Raw genomic sequence first — 19,380 nt, 5'->3', positions numbered from 1 at the left:
TACTCAGTGAAGGTATAGCTGAGCTTCCATTTAGATTGCACTAACAATGCATGGCGGGTATGTTCGATTAGATGAATATTGATTACAATATGTCCACTGCACGACGTTATCCACCATTTCTATCTCGATTACAGACATGGCAATGCGCTGTGTTAAAATACAAGATAAATTGTGCCACTCCGCAGTTAGTGCGATATCTCGTAGTCAATTATTCGGGATTGGATCTGGATGAAGATTTGTATCACAGTAATAAAGATTTAAATAGCACTGGGGAAATTGTACAAGATCATCATTCTGAGCGAGAATTACTCGTGAATATACCATAATGACGTTATAAAGCGGTCTTGTTTCTATAGGGCCGACTGAACAATAAGGCGCATGATTAATTGCTTTTACGTACCTACGTATTGTTAAGAATGCTTATACATTACAAAATGAGTAATTGAAAAATCTAAACGAGCTAAAGGACATTTATTTCAAGCTTAAGCTCAGAGTAAAAATAATTGCCTTTGAAATTCTAGACAAGGAATTTCAAGATTTTCTACGTAGCTTGGCCGGTATTGTTCAAAAAGCCATTTTGTATTCGTTTGCGGTGTGGATCGGAGATTGACCGGAATACCACCGAATTAAATTGCATCATCATTAATCTATTGGAGTTGACTGCACATCACAACATCTGATCGTTTCAAAAACAAAATCCAATTACCAAAACGATTGGTTCAACTCAAAACACGTCCAGCGTCACGAATATGGTTTCTACTAGGTAGTGTCTAACACTTGAAATCGGTCTTTTAAATCAGAGCAATGATATCTATATTTTCAACCTCTCGAACTATCCCAAATATATGTCAACATTTTTGGGGACGCATCGCATGAGCTTTGAGATAGGGATTTGATTTCATCATGTGGCCACATCCATGAATATTTTCAATGATCTATTCCTAATGACGATTTTACATTCATGCAGAGTCAAAGTTGCCGAAAATAATAGGCAAATGGGATTAGTCAAAAGGCATGCTTGAATGCCATGGAAACAATGAAAAAAGGATTTCCCAGCTCATAATTAATTTGAACGTAATCTAGGCAAACGTCTTTAAAATGGATGAAAGATATTAATCCAAGAAGACATTCCATCCGACTACTTAATATACTTAATTGTTTAAAGTAACATTAGGTACACGTCTGCTCCCGCCTCCCGTGGGAAACGGGCTGCAATCAATTAAGGGTGTACACTAGCAACACTGGCAACTAGTTATTGAAATGGCGCTTGTGTTCTAGTGGATATTGTCAGGTCTCGTGTGAAGCCGTGCTGCGTGACTACGGGTTAGTTTGGCTTAGTTGCGGTTCTCTGAATAAGACAATAGCTGACACTATTAATGTTCGCTGACTGAATAGTGACGCTTTGACGGCTGCGGATGTTGGAACTTTTGACAAGTGAATAAGGACTTTATCGTTACGTTGCTTTGATATTTTATTAGCATTCTATTGTTGCGATCGATCAAGGACAGTGTGTCGACCTTTTGATTTATTGATACATGATTTCGTATGTATCGACTTATTTCTATTCATCGAGTAAATTTAAATACCTTAGGCTTAGTCTCGGTTTTTGAGCTTGAATATTTCCCCTCTATTATTGTATTTTCAAATTTAAAAGTATGAAAACAAGCTTTGTCAGCGCCACTAGTAAAAACAAGTTTTCGTTGTTTTTTTCTAGTAGTAAGATTTTAACTGTTTGTGTCACGGTCTAATAGGTTTCTGGAAAGTTCTTTGAACCCATTTTAAGGTCGCTGTCTCTTGCTTAGGGATTTGGTTGCTTTTGATTCATCGTATACTTTTATTGTTATGTCTCTGGTATATTTTTTAACTTTAGCTATAAAATGTAGACACATTCTGGTTATTTTTCGGTGATTAAATTTGTTTTTACATACCTTCAAGATTAATGTGTGTTATAGACATATTTTTCGGGTTTTCTAACGTTGAAATTTAACGGACTTCAGTCAGTATAGTAGGACTAGTGGGAATTTTCTATATGATTGAATATTACGATATCGGTCACGGTTCAGTTTGGCTAATGCCCCAATGGACAGATAACGTTGTAGCTAGCTTTATTTGTGTAAGTTTAAATTGCTTAATTGCTGGCTATCAAAAATAGTAACCTAGTATCATTAGCTTACATGGCAATAAAAATGGAAACCATCTTTTATGAGAAATACCCATTATTTCAGTTAAAATTGCTTTTCACTTCGTGATATTTTTGTATGTGATCTTTGTATTTTTATACAATCGATATTTCAATGAATTTGTAAGCCGAATATCCAATACCAACCAGGTTAACCATGATTTTAATTCGTAAACGTGTAAACCGAGTTGTGCAAACAATTGTAGGTTACTTAATAGGTACTTTGTAAACATGGGCTTAACGTAATTTACGTTTCGCCTCTCAATGACTGTTTCGCCATTTAAATGACATCATTTTTGATGGTTTTGTATTCAAAACATGGGCGACGAAAGAATTCACACTTCCTGTCTCAGTAACTTAAGGCATGTCGTGTCGATACTATGTTTTATTTTTGATAAAAACATAATTTTAGTGCTCAACAAAAGATCGACTTGGTATCTGGATTAGCTCCCAAAATGTCATTGCAATTAGGTGCCACATAACTCAATTTTAGTGGTAAAATAATTATAAATCGCCAGTTTTGTGTCGGACCTAGTTTAATCAACCAGCTTGCCCTTTACGGATAAAACTTTTTCATATTGCGCCGTTCGAATAAAAACAAAATTGTTATCGATCAACTTTTAATTAAGCTTCTTCTGATGGACAGTAGCTATTAAGCTGTTGCCTCCCCATATTTTTGAGATAAAATAAAAATAACTTCTATAAGAAAATTGTGAGTTCATTCTAAAGTAATTTTATTGCGAACATCTTTGCTTCTAAATAAATGTAGTTGCTTTGACATGCGCCTTAAAACCTTGTTTGGAAAACCCATTTACGTAACGTTCTATTTTATTTACTATTCCCAGTAACAGTTATTAATATCAATGGCATCTCTCAAACCGTTTACTTAAAGTAAAATGCTTGTTAGATACGCCTTTTTTGATCGCAAAAAACAACGAAAAATTTTGTGCACGTTCTTTTACTGGCGTAAAAATTTCAACTCTCTTTATACGGACCGATGAAATAGCTGACAAACAAATAGCTCGAAAGCCCGTCCAGTTTGCATTTATATGAAGTTCTCAACTGACAAAGTAATGTAATCAAAAACTTAGTTGTGGTCAAGCGTGTTCTAGGCGCGAGTCCTGATTAGTTCGTGTCGGTTTAACTGAAGCGGCACGTGCCCCGAATGTTTACTGCACACGTGTGCTGACCGATACCTCATATTGATCCCCTATCTATGAACTAGTAATTTGATATAAGCCACGAGAAAATATAGGATTTGCGGTGTACATTGTGTACCCACGATCGATCGTAAAATGGAAAATATAATTACGATTTTGCTGTCTTACTTGCCAAGTAAAGCATAGCCTGATAGGTTAAACTGACAAAATTGCTTCCAATCCCAACTTGTCACAAACTTTGATTTAAAAGAAGCTAACTGAATAGAAGCTAATTTATTTACTAACTCGACCTTTTACCTGAATGACATCAGACACAGATCAAAGCTTTGTGTGCTCTTATTGTGTCTTCTGGCAGTCGGTTGCCATCCCCGATTTTCCCATTACGGGCACACATTCAGGCAGGGTTGGAAGACACGAGATATACTGATTAGCGGTGACACAAACCCGCTGTGGCGGGCGTGCGTTGAATTCTAGTGGATTTCTCTCTTCGTTCTGAACGCCTAGTACGTCTCTAACTATGTTTGATTTTTGGATTCACTGATCATTTCGCTTCGTTTACATCCTTGAAAATCACACAGCAAATAAGTGTCGTACAATATTCAAATTTATTTTCATCATCTCAATAGATGTGAAAAGCAAAGTTCATTAATGTTTGTCAATAAATTATTTTCGTCTACAGCTTTCGACTCCAATTAAAATTTCCGAAAGCCTTTTGGAAACACCCGATTCATTAGTACAAAATGCGAATCTGTAGTTACACGCTTCGGCTGTCAGAAAACAGAGCAGCCATTAAAATAAATATCTGTGTCAATGTAGTATTCCAACAATGTATTTGAGTTTGGTTGTTTTCGTAAATTCCCGTTCGGCTTCGATAGGTAGCTGGGAATTTGTGGGATGTTTCGCTGTTTATATTAATGCTCGATTTTTAACATTTGTCAATCCGAGTCGTAAATGTTGATTGGATTTTGGTATGGTAGATAAAAATTTCCCTTGCTAATACAAATTAAGTCTATTGAATTCGGACCAGAAGTCAGGTTATTTATTCTACCGATGCTTGCATTATCTGTGATGTTTGAAGTTTGTCGATTCTATTGTTGTTTGACTTTGACTGGCAATGTCTGCAGCCGACGATAGATAGGATCCGGTGTTGGATTTAACTGAATATGTGCCAAAGATGCATGTGCAAAATTAATTTTGCTGAAGAGTACATTCACGAAAACATGTAAAACGAGGTAAAACTGGTACTTAGCTGAAACCGGTTGGACTGGTAGCCGACCCCAACATAGTTGGGAAAAGGCTAGGCCAATGATGATATAAAACGAAGATCAAGATTCTGAACTCGATGAAAAAATCTTGAATTAAATCGAGTGTCTTCATGTCAGCGACGAATTTTGAGAGTCCTATATCTTTAATGAACAGTACCAGGTCATGAAAGCCTTGTAGCATTTTATAGACTTATTCTCAGATAAAGGTGTAGCCAAGTGTACGTGTTGATAATAATAAGTGTTGTGTCCTTTCTACCGTTCTTCTCACGTTCTCCAGGGTACCGTATGAATTTGACATGACACCATGAATAAAGATAAATCATTGCTCACAAAATTGGATTTGGATTTGTTGTTGCATTTACTTGGTGTCTTATAACGTTTGCAGGATTGGAAATTGGATTCTTGATTCTTTCTAATATTTTTTGAATTCAAGTCGTATGTATGTGTTTAAGTTTACAATGAGTGACTTCATTTTGGTCCTACTCTCTTAAATTGAAAATATTCATGTACATATTCACATAGATCGCACCATGTCTTGACCATTAACCATTAACGATGTTAAATCTCCCTTAATTTACCGATAAAGAGTTTTAAAAGTTTCAACGATCCCTATCACTAACATTGACACCTCTTTTAAACACGTTGCTTTAAAAGTTCTTTCCTCCCTGTTTCCTATTCAGGGCTGGCCGCTTCCCGGATGTGACGTCACCGATCCCCGTCGATAAACGTGCGCGTAAGCCTTTAGGGTTTATGGGCACGCGATTGTTCTTTTATGGGAACAACAGTTATTATTACTGTATAAACATAATTGCAGCTGTTACGATAACGATATTATAGCTACTTGAGCTAAATCTTATTGGCAGCATTGCGTCATTTGATAAATTCTAGAACATTTTGCACTATCTACACCTTCATGTGTTGTTAATAGTAAAATAATATTAATACTGGATTTGAAATGAGATACAAATCCAGTTAAAGAATGAACATAATGACTTAACATAAGTATTAATCTTAATGGAACATGAAGCAGTAAAATAGAACACGTATTCTCAGATCCTCCCGCAACATTATAAGTATAGAACATAACAAGAGTGGAGTAAAAAATTAAATGCACTCGAGTGCCACCGACTGAATGAAGATTGGATTGAAAAAGCAACCTAGTTGTAAATGTAACATTTTAAAAGCGGGATCGAGTGATGTCGACGTGCACTTTCAGTGACTGCATTTAGTTCTTTAAAATAATCATTCTTGTTTTCTTTGCACAATTCAAACAATGCTCTCTTAGTTTTTCCAAAATGTTGTCTATGAAGTAAGGATATGATTTTTGAAGAACTTAAGTACTTGTTTGTAATCTTGAGCCTTGAATCGAAAACCTTGAATTATTATATAGCTGATATATTAAAATAACTTAACAAAATTGCCCATTTACTAGTTTATTGGACTGTAATTGATGGACTCGCTAGCAAAATCGACAAGCCCACATTTAATAACTAGCAAGTTGCGAAATATCCAGGTGTGGCTCTGATAAAACCTAACTAGACACGCGATCGCACCGTACATCAGAACTATTCAATACTCTTATAAATTATATAGGTGTTACTATTTAACCTTCGCGTAGTAAAAGCTCCAGTATTTTTTGCTCTTTACGAAAACCATTTGCATCGAGTGATTTGTGGTCTTCCGATTTATCGATGTATTTAAATTTATTGGTTTACAGTTAACGTTTGAATTGTTCGGATTAGTTTTAGAACACGAGTTCTTTTGATCCGGGCCAGTGTTTCGTGTCAATTGTTTCGTCTTTTTTCTTTTAGAAGATCACGTGATGATTGACATTTACAGCGCATGTAAGCTTTTGTATAATATCGTATGTAGGTGAAGTAAACATGATATTATGCACTTGGCTTCTCCTAACTGTTCGGAGATTTAATTCTGTGCGAGGACTGTCCAAAACATTGTTATAAGATTTTTCATGTGGAGCATTTACGATGTGCACGTTCCAATTTCCAAGACAATTTCACAGAGTCCCCGCATTTTATATGCCAGCTTTATCCTTGTTATTTATAGTCGGGAAATATTTAGAGTCGCGTCACGGTGTCTCTTTGATGTGAGCCAGTCGTGGTTACACCGAATTTTGAGTGAGAATTTGATGTGCTTACCTGTGTAAGGTAGTTTGTTGAGCTCACCGTATTTACCTCGCTCGCTAGTTCGCTTTTGGTTTATTTAAAGAAAACTGTGTATTTTGGAGCATGTTCTTTTTCTTTTTCATATCTTGTGATTACAGATACCTACGAATCTTTCTTTGATCAAGCTGTTTTGATATTTTAACCTTAGTTAGCATCGTCATTTGATCAGCAATAACGAATGTAAGCTTTTTAATAACTGTCTCGTCTCGAATATAATTACTTCTAAATTCAACGCTAGCTAATACATCACGTGGGTTCACTCATTAATCATGAACGGTAGCAGGCAACGGTTAGGCTCGTTCGATTTATCCCGTTCAGTGTAACCGATTAGGGGCACTTTCAATCAAGATTGTTTGCCTGGCTGTGCCAAGTTTGCTCAGAAACGCGATGATTGACCCACTTAGTGTGGCCGGGGTATATTGTCGCCGGCACATGTCGGCCGGCTCCTTTTAATTGCTTTCTAAACATCGTTGTGTACGGGTATGTGGATTAATGCGAGTATGCAATACTAGATGGGCGACCACAACGACTAGATTTGAAGTTGTTCGAGAATTCGTGACGTAGGGATTAAATGGGAATGTGTGATACAGGAACATATAAATATGATAAATTGAGCTGTTTCTGATTGTCCACTTAAACCACAGTCCAATAAGGTTCATTTTTGTAATTGCTTGTTACCATGTGTGCTCGTGTGTCTACTTGACTTGTCTTTTGAGGTATAAATATTGCAACACTTGTCCTCTTACTAAATATTTTCACCGTGGTCACATTTATGTCCGATATTTTAGTACGGAAACCGGAACATTTTTATGTTTGCTAGAACACCGGACAAATCGCATTTTTATTATCAACTGCGGTAGATTGGCCACGTATCCTTTTGACATACAGCATTTTTTTACTAAAAAGACCTTGTATTATTTCATATTTTAAATTTGCTTCCCAACAATTTGTGAACGTAATGTATGTGAACAGATAGTAGCGTCCTTGCATTAAATACATGATGCCAGTCAGTTCGCCCGGACATCCGTCCGACTCAATATTAGATTAAATATCCGTTATTCCAATGTTTGGTCAAGTGATAATCCACAATTTGAACACCAAAACATATTGCACTGTACCACAAAGTTAGGCATACAAAACTACAATATACCGCAAAATAATTCTCCAAGGAGGATTCACTTGCCAAAAGCATGTTTGACAATTTGGATCTTATAGCAAACATTTGTTAAGTTTATTAAGCAAAGAAAACTACGTTATCCGCAGTGTGCACAAATCATAACCGAGCATAGAGCTAAGCCAACAAATTTATTGTCCAATAAAAACCTAATAAAGATGTTGAACAAGCCAAAGATTCAAAGATTCTGCGGCGTCTTGGAGGCGCCAGAGATGGTGTCGACCTAATTGTTGGCCGTTCAACGACACTCAACACGGTTGCTGTTGGCAGCCCTCGCCGGGAGGCTCTTACAGCCCTCCCCTCCCCTTACCCCCCCCCCATCCCGCCACTTTACTAAGACTTAATAGTACGTACTCGAAATATTGTTATTCAAGCGACGTCAGTTCTTTTTCACCTTGTTTGTGTTTTGTTTTTGGCATCATTTGTACTTATTGATAAGATCAATCTGTTAACTTAAATGCTCCGATAATATTAATATATCAGAATGTACGTAGCTCATGTTGCATAAAATATTGAACTTAATAAGAAAAGTATATATCAAGAAAATTTCATTTCTAACATTGTATCAAGTTGGCATTAAAACAATTTAATTATGTTGTATAATTAATTACCTAATTAGCCAAGTCATTATGTTTACCCCTGTGGATGTTTCGGCCCAATTCACTTTATTACTTGATAGGCTCTATTGTTATACAGGGAATAACTTTATTAACTAAAAGCAGGTGTGGTATCAAATGACTACTCATAAAACATGTCCTGTTACCAAGCAAGGCCAGTTACAAAAATGTAAGAATCAATAGAATGTTAAAAATAAGCCAGCAACAAAAGTCCTTGAAATTGAAGGGCACTTAAGTTCAGCGCTACGTATGAAAACAAGAATAACGAAAAGAAAACTCAACGGTTCTTTAATCTACACAATCCTTTATCATAATACGGGGTGTTTCGAAATAACGACACAATTTGCAATCATCTTAACTTTACACGTCTCCCATAACTTCCGCTCGAGTTGGTTTTGCGTATAAAATACGAGGATACGCTGAACGCCCCCCCCCCCCACTTCTCGCCCGACGAGGCACTCCCTCTATTGTGTATTCAGCACGGTTTATAGAGTACTTAACCCTCTCTTTTTGGCAAGCCCCGCCCGACTGCCGTGTTCCTAAGCGGCAATCGTAGTTATCATGTGAAGGTTCAAAAACTACGTCCTTGATACTTACCTGCCTACTGCCTACGTGCCTGTTTCAATATCGAGGTTTCAGCAATGTACAAATGATTAAAACTATTGTTATGGTAATAATTTTCGTACCAAAATAGTATCAGTCATTACCCGCAATGTCATTCATTACTGGACCTAAATTTGTTAGATTTAAGGTTAAAGATGGTATGTTCTATTTATATGATACGTATTTTGATAGTGATACTCATTTTATCATTTAGTACATTCACGATTTTACTTCACCCAATCTTAGAATGAGTACATGACACAACTTAAGATATTTTCATGAGACTCCTAAATTATCTGTGACACTGCTATAAACCATCTGATGGTTTTATAGCGCTATCAAAAACTTGTAATAGCTTTCAGCTGTGTGCAGCATCTAGCTTCCTTAAGCGCGGTTTTATATTAGAAATAGTCTACTACTAAAAATATATTTTCATCCATAAAAGCTTATTCCAATTTGTAATGATTTACACCGTGCCTTAAGGTAAAAAGCTGTTTAAATTGAATCCTAAATAACCCTTTATTTTCCTTAGCAACATATTTTCTTGGGTTCTGACCTAATGGAATGATCCGATTTACAAGCTAAAGGAACACATTTTAATAACTTGCCTCAAGTAATCTCCTAAATCCTTGGAACCCGTGCAAAAATAATTATATCCAATATCCTTACCTTTGTCAGTTATTATGTGGGACGAGGCGAACGCCCCTACAGAGTAGGTGCGAAGATCCCCCACCCTTGTTTAATTATGCACCGTTCAACGCTAAAGTGCACCCGACGGGAAGTTTTATAGTGCCGTAAATAGCGCCCAGGTTTCTACTTATACAATGAGAATAACGTAAAAATATTAGCAATGAAGCCCTTGGCTTTAACACATTCCAATGTATCATGACCTACGTCAGACATTCTTCAATAAAACTCACATATGTTTGCGAATTCGTCACTGTTGAGAAAATCGTTTGTTGCCAGAATATCGTAAACTTCACTTGTTGAAATAGTAGGGTTTTAATTTAACGCGGTGTTCCTGGTAAATGTAATATTATTTACAAATTCATTCGCATTGTCATTTCGCAGATATTTCGTGAACGTCATTGATTTCTTTGACGCACGTGAGTTCGCCGAAATCAGTTGAATTTGCAGTTTCAAGATTTTCCGTAATAGCTTTTTTGACAGTGCATGCTAGGTTTGATTTAAAAACCTGCCTACTTTTATTACATTAGCTAAAACAAATGTGTTAGAACAAACTGAGGTCCTGGTTACTAAATTGTAAGCTGTCATAAGTCAATTTGTACTCTAAAAGCCCGACTTTCTACCTCACAACCTTTGCTAATAAAGTCTTTGTAGAAATGTATATAGGTGCAGACGCCCGTAATGTTGTAGGTGGAAAAATACGTGGGCGTGAAAGTATCATGTAATCTCTTGCTTTTATCCTTCGAGGGTTTTAAATATTATAAAATATTTTGATATTCAACCATATAAGGCTTAATTAGATACTCGAGATAAGGATGATGATGGTTTTGGAATATAGCATATATTTTATTTTATAAAATTATAATGATAAAGACTGACGTTTTTGCTGTAAGTTATGGCGGAAACTTGGGGTTTAAGAATTTTGATCCCTACTGGTCTTTAAGATTTATGCTAATTCCGATTCAAGGAAGGTTTCCTCATCATGATGTGTTGCTTGTTCCAGAGCTAGGAGGTTGTCGGGCGTGGTGCGGGCGGCGGCCGCGAGCCCGGCACCATGGCTACGGTGGAGGGGCGGCCGGCGCAATATGGCGTCACCCTACGGCAGCTGCGCGAGCTGATGGAGTCTCGCGGCGCCGAGGGCATGGCCAAGATCAACGCGCTCGGTGGTCCGCAAGACATATGCAAGAAACTCTACACATCGCCCACAGATGGTCCGTACCTATTCTTTGCTATTTTTCCTATTTCAGACCGTAATCACCAGGATCCCTAGTCCGAAACAAGAAGCTCATGCTAGAATTTAAAACTCTTCTACGATTATTTTTAGAGACAGATAGTTATAGGTACTATTAGAAAGTTACACGGATGGAAGGACCCAAAACGAGACGACTAACACTTTCAAAGGTTTCATTAGTAAATTCCACGTAGACCGCAGAATTTCATAAGCTCACAAGAGAAATTATTCGCCCTTTGATCGTTTGACATGTTGATTTATAACCGTAAATTAAATTTGGATTCTTTAAAAATACAATGATTTATATGATTGTTTGAAGCATTATTTTGAATGACTCAGAATCGTGGTTAGCTATTTTCAAGCCAAATATTTACTGACTCTACGAAGGGTTTGTCAATCAGTTAGTGGCTGTTTACAATTCGTGTTATTTGCTTTATTTCTCCACACTAGACACGTCTGGGTTTATTGTGGGCTGATTATTGATTTGTATATTTTGGTACCCTCATTTCGGTATTCAATTCAGATAATTATGTTTACCTGTAAACTGTCTCAGTACGGTCTAGTTTTATTTTCATCAAGAAAATGCTTAAAAGCTCTGAAAACTTCAATAATGTCATAACCGATTCTTCCATTACATCCTTTGTGTATAGTATCAACGTCTGTAATTATTTCATTTAAACTTTCGAAGGTATGTCCAATACTTGATCGAGTTTTAATCTCCCTGAAGTGTTGTCCAAACCGCTACCTGATTGATAGTTATCGTTAAACTTCTCGAGCTTTAGGGAGGCTAGTGGCTCCTTATCCTTTGCACCCTCGATAATGTTTTATTTATTTATTTATTTATTATTTAGACTTACAGCTTCGATTGAACAAGCTTATCCTTAATAAGCCTCGCTAGTGGTACCGTTGCAACCACACGTACGATATGATAATCATTGGATTATAAAGTTTGCATAGGTTCTCTTAAGTTATTATAAATTTCTATAACTTTATCGCGATAACAGTTTCCTTAATAGCCTCGCTTGTACCTGAACCACAGATAATAACTTGTTTAAGTAGGTCTCTAGATATAACATCGCTTGCTTCAGTTCCTCTAGCTACCGTGACGTCATTTTCTATTCATATTGTGTCGATGTCCTTAATTGAGACAATGAACTTGAGAATGGTGCTCGTCAATTGATTTCACACGTCTCCCATTTGTCAAATCGATAGGTATGTCAGTTAAATTCACTAAAACACCAAATGGATTAAAAGTAAATAACATTTGATGTGCATACACTTTTACAGCTACAAGTTTATGTGAACCAATTTAGTCTGAAGTATTTATAGTAGCTTTTAAATCTAAAAAGGGTTTCACGCACCCATCGATCATCCGTGTTGTTGCTTTGAAATATAAAAAATGTATATGCCGACCATATCTATAACGTTTATTTATGGTAGAATTATATGTACGTTACGCTTTTGGAAAGCCAGTACAATAAGAGAAAGAACAAAAATAAATTAGAAATAATGAATTGTGTATTACAAAGCAAAGGTACAAGATTGTTTTGAATTTACATTATCCACGACGGAAGTTTGTCAACACAGCAAGTACTTAACGAAGTTTAATTCAAAAGGGCGAAGTCTCGTAAATCTCGTCGTAACAATACACAAGTTTACCTACGATCTCAGGTTGAGTTACGTTAACCGCAATCGGTTCTGTGACGGGATAAATCCCCCAGGATGCTACGGGACTTGGTTACAGCTCAATTCGTGAACAGATGACATGAGACTACCCTCCGTCTGACACGAAGTTTCGTTCAGATATTATGTTCTGATCAAATTCTACCGTTATGTCTAATGCCCCAGTTATGTTTAGAGCAAATAATATTAGAAATATCGCAGTCGCTTAACATTTGAAACAAAACACTTCCCCTTTAATCTCAATGTATGTATGTTGAATGTATCGTATAACAAAGAAACTCGAAGTAGCCTATCCCACCCAACACGAAACCTCATTTCTATTACGGAGTGTCTTGTATTTGGCACCGAGACCCATCACGCCGACACTATCGGGGCAGACTTATCGACATTGTTCGGAAAATGTCGCGATACGTATCTGCTAACGGATAGCGCCATTTACTCCCGTCCCAAGATGCCTACCCCTGATCGGATAGTTTGATTCACTGCCAAAAGAAAATCATTAAAATGTATAGATACAATGTCAAAGTTGAAAGACCTATGTCTAAAATTATTAGCTTAACAGGAGTCGAACGTCAAGTGTAGCGTCCCTTAGAGAAGGAAAGGTCAGGTTGAGTACACGCTAAATGTCGACAAACGGCTTATTTGACCCCAAAGGTAACTGCCGTGGAATTCTTTGCATTCTAGAAGGTATGGTTATGCGGTCGAGTTGAAGGTTGATCACTAAACACGATATGTTTATGACTAATACAATTACATGAACATTTATAAACAGATTCTATTCTACCATCTCAAACAAAACTTCGAAGTTCTATATTCTAAGCTTTTAAGCTATAATTGAGATGTCCTCCGATAGTCACAAGATGAGTTAAAAACCGTTCGAAAACGATGTTAAACCCACCTAACTGTTGCCAAAGTAAACAGTTGAAATTAAAGTTTTCCTAGTGTAAACAGTTGGAGACAATTCCGCAATATCCCCGCCACGAGCCGAGATTAGCATTCTGTAAACTGGTACTGTCGACTTCAAACGTCCCGGTATATCTTTAGTTTAGTAGATTTAACACTGGGATTGCAGTCGCCGCTACTAAGTTTGCCAACTACCTGTACTATGAAATAAACTTTTGACAAAGCTACACTAAGCAAAACTTCATTGTTGAATCATTAACCGAAATGCCTCGGAATTTGGGATCTATTTCACGAGTTACTTAATGGTAATGAGCGGAGCAATTTATCAAGATTATACATCACTTGTTAACAGCCTTAATTGGTTGAATGTACTTACGGAAAATGGAAACGTTTATGTCTTTTTGTTTTAGCGATAGGATAGATAACACCCGAGAATTTGTAGGTAAAATCCCACTATCGCCATAAAACAGGCGCCTTCTAGAGGCCTCGTCCCGGAAAGTGTTTATTGTTACAAAAATAGACGCTTATGGAAAACGGCGAATGTGTCATGTCCTTTTAATGCATCTCGTAATCTTGTTACTCACAGTTTGCTCATCAAAAAGTAATTAGCAACAACTAAAATATGTTATGACCGGAGTGTGACGGTCTGCGCGCAGCCGACGATGTGTCGCGACGGGGAAACGTCTGAGTAACACGGAATTTTTGTTAGATAAAAAAATAAACGCTTTCACGAATCCATTCTAATTGAATATTACTATTCATTCAGTTACCAAGCCGTTCATATAACGATACAGTAATAAGGATCATAGAATAATCAGCAAAAACAAACGTGCAAAATATCCCAGTCCGCATATCAATATTTGCTTAATTACATTAAAGGTCTCAGAGCCGACATCTCGAACGGTGTCATGGCGTCCCTGCTAATTAATAAATGTCTGCACCCACTCGATGTGGGCCTAATACGGGAATTTACTAGGAACTTTATGGTCCCCATGCCGTCCTCGCTAATGAGGTCACGTATTACTCAGCACTGTTCAACCTATGCCCCGTGCGAAATACCAGTTTTACAGTCTGTGTGTACACGACGGCGATAGTACGCGGCCTACTTTGAGTTTTATACTTAAGTATAGCACACTTCGAGGAAACCAAGAGTACCTCAGATAACTAAATATTTTTCCTTCAAAGTATTTCAGGTCTTCCACTTAATTCGGTACGCCATCCAGACATGTCAGGTCCCTTCGAAAATTCTTTTACAAGCTACCGTAATGAAAGGCTTTTTATTTTATGTTCCTGAGTTAGGGCCTTGCCTGATGAGAGGAACTAGTTATACCTCATGAACTTTTCCGAACGTAAAACGAGTATTGCCGAAGTTACTCGGGCGTCGTAGTATCGACCTTTTTACCTTTATTTAGAACTTGAATAGACCTTGCAGAGCTAAAAATATGTAGATTAGACGGAGATATAGGTTTTTCGTTGATATTTCGATTCTATCCGTTTTAGATTTGTGTCAGACCTAGAAGTGCTGACGTCATAGGCAAATATAGTTTAGAGTAGAGAGTGTTATGCTTGCTTGAGAACTATTTCTGGGTTTTAATTATTGATTTATTATTTCGAGGTAAGGTTTTCAAATTTTAATATGGAATAAAAGGTCACCTTGTCTGAAGTAAGCTGAATACAATTCTTCTTCAGCTTTTGAATATACTTAACATTAATTTTCTTTAATATATTTTTTCTCCAGACTGAATAGTTATTTCAAAGGCATCATTATATCGATGTTTATTCGATTCCGTAGTATCAAAAGTTCCTTAGTTACCGGTAATATAGTTCGTTGACTTGTAAACGTTACTCGGAAGTCAATTGAAACTGAACTTAACAGTAATAACGTTATGAAAATTTAATGCACTCGTCAAATGGTAAACTGTAAGCGATGTAACTTGATTCGATTCATGACAATCGCTTGTATTATTTCGAATCGATTATGTTGAATTTAATGAGTCTGGTAAACGATTTATCCTGTAAATGTGGATTTTAAGTTTACGTTTGTTTGAGCAATCTGAAAAACTCATGATTCGTGATTTAAAATTGAACTATGATATTTCCAACCAGCTACTGACCAAGAGTGATGATCAATGTTTCGTGATGAATCGTTTTCTTGCCAAATGGGGAGAGATCTTTAGTTATTTTTCATTAATTTTAGCTTCATTATGGTATATGCCGAAAACCCTAAAACTTTAAATTTCGACACTCTAATTAACCCCAGTGGTTATGATCATTATCACGGCAACGAACAATTATCCCATAACGATAATAATTAACAAATTAATACATTAAACATTAATTGGGCTTACACAATACTTCAATACGTTTTACACATGAAAATGACCGAATTACGCGTGCAAATAGAACATGTCACTAAAAGGCCGATAGCGACTATAATATTTCATTATGAAATATGCGACTGCCGAAATTCCCTGGGCCCTGACACGCGATTATATACCTTAATGTATTCGTAATTTATTGAACGCAAAGTATCGACAATCGACGTGTCCATATGTGCTGTTTTTTGGCAGACAATTAGTATAAAACAATATGTCAAAAGCTTTATATTACAGTGATCATTGACCGTTTTATTTAGGCCTATTTTCGTTTATTAATAGACAGGTAATTCGGTTATCCATGCATTGATAACAATTATATTGTACGTCGTGTTATAGCTAAGGTTTACATTGTAGGTATCCGTTTATATTCATTACATGTCATGAAAAGAACTGACAGATTTAAAAGTTTTGTTGGTAGCCAAATATTTAAATGAGTTCAAAAAAGTATGTTATCTGACACGCGAGACATCTAAAACTTTCCTTGGTCTACCCAAAAACTTAATACATAATTTTAAAATTTACATTCTTACCTATTTGACCATATGAATCCACCTTTGTTTCAAAGCGAAGGTTTTATTATAATATCAAAAAGGTTGAAGTTACGAAAACCGCACAACCTCTTTCGACCGTGGTATTCCAAGAAATTGGGGCTTCGTTAACAACAAGCAATTTTCCCTCTTACTGCTTTAAATATAGCGTTGTTTTTCACTTGCCATCCGGAGCGTAATTCTTTGCCTCTGATGGATAGCTCCTGTCAACTGTTCAGCCAACAAATGCTAGCGAAAAATGATCCTCCTTGCTTCCCACGGAATAACATCTTTATACAGACTAAAACTTACTATTATTATTCATCTTAAACACTAGATTATAGCGTTTTAAGTTGAAACTAAATGAAACTGGAGTACGACTGTGTATTATCGTGTGGATCAATGCCAGCGGTGCGATAACATTGTAATGTTTGATTGGAATTGCGTTGGATTGAAACGTACAGATGGTGGGAGAATTAACTGGAATCTGAGGATAATAATAATAACTCGCAAGAAATCATATTACTCCAAATGTATTACAAAGAAAAAAAAAACAATTTATCGATGAAACCGAACTGACGATAAATAAAGTCGGGACAATCGTTTAAATAAAATAAACACATCACTTCGGTTAACTTAACTGTCCGACCAAGCCTTTGACTTTACAACGTCGTAAACGTAAGTATGTCCTAAGTACCGGTCAGCGGTACGTGTAAACACTTAAATAATTCATGCTGGTACCCAACGCTGCCAGTTTAAGCTTCCACAAATCGTTCGGAGCGAATAAATTAGGTTGTAACTGTATAAAACCCTATTATACGGACGTAACTTAAACGTATTTGAATACTGAGTTTTATAGAATTAATAAATTTATTGTAAGTTGTATTCTGCAATACAATTTTATTCTTACCGATGGCAGAAAATTGCTACAGGGACGTCGAACTTTAAGCCAATAAACAATATATACGCCCACATAATACGTACTGTATTCATAGCATCGGAAATCAAAGGCAGTTGGAATGTGCAAATGAACAAGGATTTCCACATGTACCAAGCATTGATGTCCATCGCATGCCAGTAACATCAATTGAAAACACCGCGCACGCTTCGTAACGGGATGGACATCTGGACACACGATAGATTTTATATATATTTCTGTCCTTTCCCAGCTTAAAAAATAAATGTCCAGAAACTCGTTACTTATTACCAGATACCAATACCAATATATGACATTTATAGTGCCTGCGAATTGTGGAGATATAAATAACTATCCAAAATGTTAAAGCCATGTATACCGGGTAAGGTTATAAATGAATGAAGTACAAACCTAACCATAAGCTGACTGAATCAAAGCTTCAATAACCCAAAGAATATGAACACAAACGTTTGCCCATTACCCCTCAAACATTGGCATCGAACACGTATCTTTTGCATTAATAAATTCAGTTGGATGCCGTCACGACTCGAATTATGCGAACCTTGTTCTACAATTGAAATAAGCATTGGTACGGATGAATGAAATTTAATCTTTGCAGTTGCATCTTAGTGTTGTGCGGTCGATACCAATGCCACGAGATTTATTGCACCTTCGAGGTTTCACTCAATTAAATGTTTATGATGATACAAAAAAACTGATTAAACTTCAGGGCTATTTTATGCAAAGAATTTTCTTCTAAAATTAACATTATCGCCATTAATAATATCCAAAGGATTTTAAATTTTAAAGCTTGATAAGTTTGTGTTTCCCTGCTAAACTTTAACCAGGTGACCTAAGCGATTTTACTAAAGAACCTCATTTCTTAATTAATCTTAAAGTTCTGAAACTAACACAATTTATTCAACGAACTACAGCTTGAACCTCGATCCCGACGAGTTTTGCTTTTAAAACTTCAAAAAATGTTCCGTTAACTTGTATTAAATGTTTAATTCAGTTTATCGGTATTTTCTGGTGAGCTACTTAGTTTGTTGGTCTTATAACTTGTCTAAACTAGTTCGGATCACATGGCAAGGTAACACAAATCGCATTAGGTGTAATCGAGGGTCGATGCAGCGCGGCTATTCGCGTCTGTTTTACGTCGATGGGCAAGGGTAATAGATCCAAGGACGTAGGTAGAATGAGCTCGGATATAGATCGTTCTTTGGATATAAATGGTTTGCAATAGCTTCTGAATACAAAGTATTAACTCGTTAATTGATCTAAGTTCAAATGTGACAATTAGTTGGATCTATTTCTGTCCCGGAAGAACAAGGAAAAATACAGCAAATATAAACACACGTGCATATACAATATACATTTCAATTGTTACCCAGGTCAAATCGTTGCACCGTACAAGTAACTAATTAATTCTCGTAACATTCAGATTAAAGATTTGCATGTAACGGAACAATACACTGGTCAAACGTGAATCTCGATGGAAGGCCGGTGGTGAAGTGAGAGGGTCGTGTCCTATGACGTCATCCGATGCTCTCAACCTACCCTCATATGTCTGTGTTTGACAGCCCATACAAATGATGCTCGGTCACGTCGATCTTTAGAGCCTATATCCAAACACCCCTTTTGTTTCGCAGCTTTCAATATTTATTGGCGACATACCGATTTTCTTATTGAAATTCTTGTGAAAAGTACCAGCAGAATAATGGCACGCATTGAAGACGGTTTCAGGGTCACGGTAACACCATTTATTATGGGGATTCATTTCTGAAACTACGTGAAAATGTTGACCTGAATTAACAGTAGCTAAAAACCTTTTTGGATATAGTAGTGATTGTTATAACGAATTAGTCCGTGAA

General features: G+C 36.6%; 1 protein-coding gene across 9 annotated transcripts in view; it reads left to right on the top strand.

Annotated features, from left to right (window-relative positions):
- The window catches only part of LOC113498289 (plasma membrane calcium-transporting ATPase 3), a 156,415-nt gene that overhangs the window by 77,641 nt on the left and 59,394 nt on the right, over window positions 1-19,380 (top strand). For all 9 annotated transcript variants that reach the window (XM_026878248.1, XM_026878247.1, XM_026878250.1 and 6 more), the window contains one exon: window positions 10,872-11,079. In XM_026878248.1, the coding sequence (XP_026734049.1) occupies window positions 10,923-11,079 (157 nt within the window). In that variant the 5' untranslated portion in view covers window positions 10,872-10,922. The remainder of the gene's footprint in view (window positions 1-10,871; window positions 11,080-19,380) is intronic.

Source organism: Trichoplusia ni, chromosome 10 (genome assembly GCF_003590095.1).
Source record: "Trichoplusia ni isolate ovarian cell line Hi5 chromosome 10, tn1, whole genome shotgun sequence".
Taxonomy (NCBI): domain Eukaryota; kingdom Metazoa; phylum Arthropoda; class Insecta; order Lepidoptera; family Noctuidae; genus Trichoplusia; species Trichoplusia ni.
The sequence above is the reverse complement of the archived record's forward strand: the minus strand, read 5'-3'. Positions and strand labels throughout refer to the sequence as shown.